General features: G+C 33.5%; 1 protein-coding gene across 1 annotated transcript in view; it reads right to left on the reverse strand.

Moving 5' to 3' along the window:
* Positions 1-8,823, reverse strand: part of PLEKHM1 (pleckstrin homology and RUN domain containing M1) — a 212,207-nt gene that overhangs the window by 188,914 nt on the left and 14,470 nt on the right. The window contains exon 5 of the mRNA XM_053699611.1: positions 6,292-6,919. Within this exon, the coding sequence (XP_053555586.1) occupies positions 6,292-6,919 (628 nt within the window). The remainder of the gene's footprint in view (positions 1-6,291; positions 6,920-8,823) is intronic.

Raw genomic sequence — 8,823 nt, forward strand, 5'->3', positions numbered from 1 at the left:
CACAAAGACTAGGCCCTATCAGAGATAGTAAAGCTAGTTTACACTCCAAAAGACCTATAATGATTAAAAGGACAGTCAAGTCCAAAAAAAAACTTTCATGATTCAGATAGGGCATGTAATTTTAAACAACTTTCCAATTTCCTTTTATCACCAATTTTGCTTTGTTCTCTTGGTATTCTTAGTTGAAAGCTAAACCTAGGAGGTTCATATGATAATTTATTAGACCTTGAAGGCCGCCTCTAATCTGAAAGCATTTTGACAGTTTTTCACCAGTAGAGGACATTAGTTCATGTGTATCATATAGATAATATTATGCTAACGCACGTGAAGTTACCTAGGAGTGAGCACTGATTGCCTAAAATACAAGTCTGTCAAAAGAACTAAAATAAGGGGGCAGTTTGCAGAAGTTTAGATACAAGGTAATTACTGAGGAAAAACATGTATTATTATATCTGCATTTGTTATGCTAAACTGAGGAATGGGTAATAAAGAGATCTATCTTTTTAAAAAAAACAAAAATTCTGGTGTTGACTGTCCCTTTAAGTTCTTAAAATATTAGGACAAAATGAATATCCTTAGACTATATAGGAAAATGGGCAATCTGGTTTTAGGCGAGACTAAAATATTATTCCAAGACTTCTCTAGTGAAACCACTGCTAAAAGGAAAGAGTTGTCTCCTTACCGTACAAAATTGATCAATGCAGGATATAAAGCCAGACTTCTTTACCCAGCTAAAATTGTAATAGAAGAAGATGAGGCCCTTATTACCTTGATTAAAAGTGAAGATGTTAAAGAATACTTCAAGAGAAAGAACCTAGCTATAACTTAAAAACTAAAATGATCAATATGGTTCTTGATAAAAACGTACTGTTGTTCAGGCTCAAGTTATAGACTTTGGTTGTTATGTTTGTAGGTTTTCTTATTCTTTATTTTTCCTACCTCTCTCGCTGATTTATTTTTGTTTTTAAAATATGAAAGATGTGATTAACTGCCTCTTCTAGATTGTAGGGGGTATAACTTCTCCCATCAAAAGGAAATTAATAATAAGTCAATTAGGTAAACACAATCCCGATATAGTATTTCTTCAAGAAACCCATCTAAGAGAAGAAGAAGGAGCCAAACTTAAAAGCAAATGGGTGGGTCAAGTGATTGCATCCCCAGGAAGAGAGGAGTGGCTTTTCTAATTAATAAAAACCTCTCTTATAATTTTTACAGAAAGAATCTGATCCTAGCGAGAGATGGATGACCCTTGAAATTGAAATATCAGGGAATATATATGTTTTGCAATATATATGGTCCAAATAATACTGACTTCGATTTCTGGAATAAACTTAAAACCAAATTATCCCAATACATTGGGAAGAATTTAATATTAGCAGGTGATTTTAATTTAATTCCTTCAGCAATTTTAGATAAACTTTCTCCTAAGGAAACTACTTTTTCACCCCGAAAATTTAAGATATTTATGCAAATATGCAAAAATGTAAAGGTCCATGATATATGGCGCATTCAATTCCCAGACACTATACTTTATTCTTGTGAGTCTAAATCGCATAGGTCCTTTTCGAGGATCGATATTTTTATTTTTTTTATATCCAACTCTAATGCTTACTCTAGAGGTCAAGGCTCAAATATATGATATCATTTCTGATCATGCCATTATATCATTAGAAACACTATTAAGATCATCCCATTCAGACTTCACAGCTAACTTTTTCTTCCCTAAATATTTAGTTACTAATACTCAATTTCAAAATTGGTTAATTAAAAAATGGAGAGAGTATAGGAGCAATAACTCTGCATACATTTGTAAAACATAAATATTTGGGAAGCAGCTAAAGCCCATCTCAGAGGCGAGATTAAAGCATATATGGTTAATCTTAAAAAGAAATAGAGAGCACGCAAGCTTCAACTTTCAAATGAGGTCAATAATGCATATAGGAAATATATAAATAAAACCAATTAAAAGATTTTGGGACAAATCTAAAGTCTCTAGACAAGATAGGGACTTCTTTCTCCTCCAAAAAAACAGGCTCGAAGAGCTAAAAATAAATGCTATTTATAAAGGTCAACATGGTAGATCTGCCAAATATTTATCTAGACTTGACAAGGCCAGGAAAAAAACCAACATGATTGAAGATATTCAAGAAGGGAATAATAGATTTAATGATCTTACCAATATTAAAAAAGGTTTTCCTTAATTATTATCAAAATGTTTATGCATCTAAAGAAATTGATCTAGCCAATTAAAATATTTTCTGGAACAAAATTGTTACTCCAAAAATGACCTCTAGCCAATTAGAACGGTTAAACACCCCTATTACTGTAGACAAAGTGACAGAAGCTATAGAGGCTTCCAAGTTAAACAAAGCTCCAGGACCTGACCAATTGCCTTCAGAATTCTATAAGATCCTTAAATTAGAAGTGGCCAATATTTTGACTAATTTATTCAATGATTACTTGATTGAAAGACAAGTAATATCGGACTATTTCTCAGTATCACTTGTCACTTTAATTTTGAAAAAAGGTAAGAATACTTTGGAACCTGGAGCATATAGACCTATCTCACTCCTAAATTTAGATTATAAATGACTCACTTCTATTATAGCCGATAGACTCAAAGTATGCTTAAAGGAAATTATACATGAAGACCAGACAGGCTTTATGTCTGGAAGATCACCAACTAAAAATCTACGCAGAACTTATTTACTATTGGAACATTTCTGGAACAAGCTACAAAACAGTAAAACAACATTTAAATAAGATTTTGCTTTAGTGACAATTGATGCTGAGAAAGAATTCGATTCGATAGTGTGGGACCATCTATATACTGCTTTGTCCAATTTTGGTTTCTCTGGGAGCATTTTGGCTTTCATAAAGTCTATCTACAACCATCCTTCATCTTCTTTACTTATTAAAAGGGACATTAAACACTCATTTTTTCTTTGCATAAATGTTTTGTAGATGATCTATTTATATAGCCCATAAAGTTTTTAAAAAAAATAAATGTATAGTTTTGCTTATTTTTAAATAACATTGCTCTGATTTTCAGACTCCTAACCAAGCCCCAAAGTTTTATGTGAATACCGTCAGCTACCTTCTCCAGCTTGCTCCTGTTTGTGTAAAGGGTCAAAAGAAGGGGGAGGGGGGTGTCTTATTTGCCACTTGCAGTGGGCTTTCCAGCTACCTTTTCAACAGAGACAAACTGACAGCTTCTAAGTAAGTTTTTAAACAGTTTTATACTGGATTTTTATATCAGTATCTGTGCATCTTATTCTTTATAGTAGTGTCTATTACATGCAGTTATATGAAAATTAGTGTATACTGTCCCTTTAATGGTAGCTCTACTGCGTTTTTTTAAGTTAAATGAAGGAACCAGACAGGGCTGTCCTCTCTCTCCCCTTTTATGCAACATTGTAATAGAACTAGAACCTCTGGCCATTTTCCTCAGACAATAATTAAAAGGAATCACTTTTGGAGATCAAATTATAGTTTTATTATTGTATGCAGATGACCTGCTCCTTCACTTTAAAAACACTAAAAAAAAAAAGTATTCTCTTAGCTATAAAGTCTTTTGAATTGTCTCGTTCCTTTTCTGGATCTAAAATTAATTTAGATAAGTCAGAAATTCTATGGATCAATAAAAGTAAAGATAGCTATACCCAAAATCCTTTCAAAGAGGTAGATCGTTTTAAATATCTAGGAATATATCTAATAAGGACCCCTATAAATGGTATAAACTTAATTATACTTCTTTTTTTATTGAAGCATCCCTTAAATTGCAAAGATGGAGTTCATTCCTTATCTCTCTGTCTGCAAAAATAATAATTATAAAATCTATCCTCTTTCCTCAGTTATTGTATTTCATGAATATTTTACCTCTATTTATTTTAACTAAAGATATTAACACTTTCAATAAAGAATGCACTCATTTTATTTGGAATAGGAAGAGACATTTTGTTGTCAGAATTCGGTGGTTTCTCCCTTCCTGATATTAAATCATATAATACTTAAATTTTGGCTAGATTTGCAGTAGATTGGCTAAGAACAAGGAACTATTTGACCAATGTTTCTTTAGAGGAAAAGTTAATATCCCCTTTCTCCCTTCAAGCTATTTTACACTGCCCTTATACTCAGCTTCCAGAAAGTATCAAAAAAATCTCTGGAATATGTAATGTGGTTAAAGCCTGGCAGAGAATATTTCAGACCCTCGATACTAATTTTTGCATATCAAACTTTCTACCTATTAGAGGTAATCCAGACTTTTCACCCGGGGTATATTCAGAGATATTTAAACTATGGACACAGAAAGGCTTGATTAATGTAAAACAGGCTCTAGATGAATCATATAAAATAAGGACCTTTGATAGTATCTTTAAAGAATATAAGTTATCTAATAATAATTTATTTGCATATCTTCAATTGCGTCATTTCATTAGAGAAAAAAAAACGCATTCTATATCTATAGAGGACAACTTTGGCAAGATAGGGGATTATATTAAGTTATATAAGGTAGGTATTCATTCAATCTCACTACTGTATAAAATTCAACTGGCCAAATAAGGCCAAATATATCTTGGCAGAATCCTTTCCATTCGGGAAAGGCATTTTGTGGATCTCAAGACAGAATTAAAGCAAGTATTAAATTGATCAGGGAGGCACCCCTCTCTTCCTCCTGGAAAGAGTCCCATATAAAAATAATTATTAATGTGTAGATTACCCCCTCTAGATTGGCTAAATGGTCTAGCACATGTTCTGGTGTATGTCCTAAATGTAATTTCCCTTTAGCTGATTCTTTACATTGTTTCTGGTTTTGTCCAAAAATTATTCAATTTTGGTAAAATATTAGCTACTGGCTTAATAAAATTTCGGGGACTGTTTTTTTCTTTTGAACCAAAGTATATTATCTTTTTATATGGGGCTGCGGATTTGACCAACTCAAAACTAGTTAATACCTCTATCTTAATTGGTCGCAATTTAATTTAAAAAAATTGGAAGAGTAGGGTAGCTCCAGCACTAGGAGCATTTATTAATGCAATTAAAACTCAAATTATATTTGAACAACTTAATATCTCTATAGTGCATAATAAGCAGAGTTTTTGTTTTTTTATAAATAGCTAAAAATTATTCAGACATACCCTCTTACTACTCAATATATGCTTACCCGGCAATATCATAGGACCCCCTTTTTCAAAACTTTAATTCTAAATAACATTTTCCCGGCATCATGGCACTACAACTGTTTTTTATTTGATTATTAACCGATTAAAATAAAGGAGGAAATGGGGAACGGAGTTATGACACCACACCCCCCCCCCCTCTTTTTTTCTCTCTCTTTCTTTTCACTGCCACTATATACATTTTTTTTTATCTATGTTAACTTAGGGAAACATTTCAACATGATATCTATAAATTTATAAGAATTTCAATGCTTAAAGGGACAGTCAACACCAGAATTTTTGTTGTTTTAAAAGATAGATAATCCCTTATATCCATTCCCCAGTTTTGCATAACCAACACAGTTATAATAATACACATTTTACCTCTGTAATTACCTTGTATCTAAGCCTCTGCAGACTGCCCCTTATTTCAGTTCTTTTGACAGACTTGCATTTTAGCCAATCAGTGCTCACTCCTCGGTAAATTCACATGCATGAGCTCAATGTTATCTATATGAAACACATGAACTAATGCCCTCTAGTGGTAAAAAACTGTCAAAATGCATTCAAATTAGGAGGCGGCCTTCAAGGTCTAAGAAATTAGCATATGAACCTCCTAGGTTTATCTTTCAACTAAGAATACCAAAAGAACAAAGCGAAATTAGTGATAAAAGTATATTGGAAAGTTGTTTAAAATTACATGTCCTATTTGAATCATGGAAGTTTTTTTTGTACTTGACTGTCCCTTTAAGTTGCATGAGTGCTTTGTGTTAAATTCTGGATATTTGAATGCATAGCATCAATGGAGATTTCACCACTGTTATCTTTTTATTGTTATTTTTTTGTGTTTGTATATCCTTGGTTGTATTTCAGTGTGCATCTATATTACCTGTACTACCTGTTTTTGAAGTTATGTCTTTGTACTCATGGTTGATTATGAATAAAATGTTTTAAAATATATATATATACACAAATTAATGTAGAATTATCTAAAGAGTAAGGTGGTAGAAATTTTAGAGACTATGGCTCTTGGAGTTTGTCAAGCCCTGTGTTACACTACAAGCCTAAATAAATAGTTATCCAGGTCTACGAAATAGCCAGGCTCAAACTTTACCACTGCACAGATACTCACAGGAAGCTCAGAAGAATGATCCAAACTGTGTTGTGTGTCTTCCTGAGGTAAAGCCTCACTTGCAGCAAAGAGGGAACCAGATGAAACGGATGTCTGCTCTGTATCTTTCTGAGAACTGCCCTGGCTCTTAGGTATTTGTGAAGACACTGATTCATGTAATATCTGCTGCATGTTCTCCTGATCTTCCTTTTGGGAAGCTGGGGGCAGATGTTGTGGCTTCTCAGGTTTATTATTAATCACAGGAAGCATTGCGGTTGATGATGAGTCAGCTATCAGGTTTGTGTCATTTTCAAACGCTGGCACCTTTTTGCATGAATGTCTTTTACTCAGATGTTTTGTGTCTATTTGAATACAGTTGTCTTGAAAAAAACTCTCTATAGGTGTGGGCTGCAGCCCAAGAGGTGATTCAGAGTCTACCTGCTTAGCAAGACGGTCCCTCTTATGGTCCACAAAGGTGTCATTATGATCTTTGCTACCTGTAACATGGCTTTCAGGTAAGTCATTTTGGGTGAAACCATATTTGTCCTGACAGTTCAAATCACCTGGGGTCATCTTTTTGGTTTCTGATTTAGCCTCAGTGACTGTTGTGTGAGGTACAGAAACAGAAGACAATCCAAACTCTAGATCTCTGTAAAAGAACGATAGTGATGGTTAAATATCCAGATGCACAATATAAATAAACAATATGCTTATGCCATCCAATCATTTAGAATGGAACTACAGACCAAAATCATTAGAGAACCCGTATTTCATGCAAAAAGCATTTTAAAAAAACCTTACAGCCACTCAGCAACATGAAACCAAAACTTTCCTAAACTATGTGTGTTTTTACATCCATTGTGCTGTGCTACCCCAGTTATCATTAATATGAGGCCTTTTAATCACTTCTGAGTTTCCAAATAGGTGAAAAGAGCATGCGGTGTGAAATTAACTTTTTGCTTATATTTAAAAAGGGACACTGTAGTGTAGTCATTTTATTTAAAGGACCACTTAATGCAGTAGAATTGCATAACCAATACATACATAATAAAAAAGTCAAATAATTTATCACCTACTCTGAATTTCAAATAAGCAGTAGATTTTTTTCTGACAAATGTAAAAAAAAAAAACCACATTTTCCAGGCCCCTGTATCATATGATAGATATCAGCCACTCACAAACTAGTATACGTATACCCTGTGAGCTTGTGCACATGCTTAGTAGGATCTTGTTCCCCAGAAAGTGTGTATATAACAAGATTGTTCAAAATTTGGTAATGGAAGTAAATTGGAAAGTGTCTTAAAACTGCATGCTTTTTCTGAATCATAAAAGTTTATTTTGACTGGAGTGTCCCTTTAAAAAAAAATGGTATTTCACAGTGAATTTTAATGAGTATTTTTTTTCTAAGTGAGGTATGCCTATAACCAGTGGGCAATAAACACTACATAAAAAAATGAATCAAACGAATAAATTGTAAAATGTCCTCTTCTATATGCAATTAAGAAAAATATAACATTATTGTCCCTTTAAATGTCACCCAATGAACAGTAATTCTAGACACCAGCGCATGAAACATATGACCTCATTTCCACATGAAATGCCTAAATTACACATATACTGATTCCCTACAGAAATACCTATCTCATTTCTTCAAGGCCACTTTTTAAACTTCTGATTCATATTTTTGTTCTCTGAATCATAATTGTCTTTATGGTTTTGAGTTCCTCTATATCTTGGTTTTTTTTATATCCACATGTCCTGACACCTAAGATTTGTGTGGTGGCCAAATGTATATGAACTATACAATATATATATATATATATATATATATACACATACATACACACATACAGCAGGCAGGCCAGCACTCACGGTTAACATTTCATCCACCCAGGGTGCTTCCATGGTATTGATAGTAATAAAGAATGGGGATGCACTCACCAGGATTTCCAAAGTTACTTTTAATGTAACTTTTAATGTAACTTTTCGGGGTGTTACCCCTTCGTCAGACAATACAAAATAACAATCAACCATATTTTTTTTGCCTTTTTTTTCTTCTTAAAGCAGCTTTAAGGGCTGATCACACCAGTTTGAATAAATCATTTTCCTTGTTTTTAAGTCTGATCTCCTTAATATTTCAACTACCACCATAGTGCCATTACATTTCATGATAAAAATAGAGCACGCAATTTTAAACAACTTTCCAATTCACTTCCTTTTTCCTGAGCATGTACAAGAATTCACAGTATATCTATATGTATTTTGTGATTGGCTGATGACTGTCACATGACACAGGAGAAAGATAAACGTAACTAACTTTGAAAGTGGTCAGGAAAAAAAATAAATCTACTACTCATATGAAATACAGACTAGGGGCTCCTTGTACTAAGGGAAGTGCAGACAAGGTTCTCAACTTGAAAACGTGTAAGCACAGCTTCACATAAAACGGGCTGTGGACCTGTACGTCCACTGCCCGGATGTATCATTACACACTCCCTAGAGTGTGTAATGCCACCTCCTCTCACCCAAACAATCTTGCGAGAGGAGGGCCTA

Source organism: Bombina bombina, chromosome 1 (assembly GCF_027579735.1).
Source record: "Bombina bombina isolate aBomBom1 chromosome 1, aBomBom1.pri, whole genome shotgun sequence".
Lineage (NCBI taxonomy): Eukaryota > Metazoa > Chordata > Amphibia > Anura > Bombinatoridae > Bombina > Bombina bombina.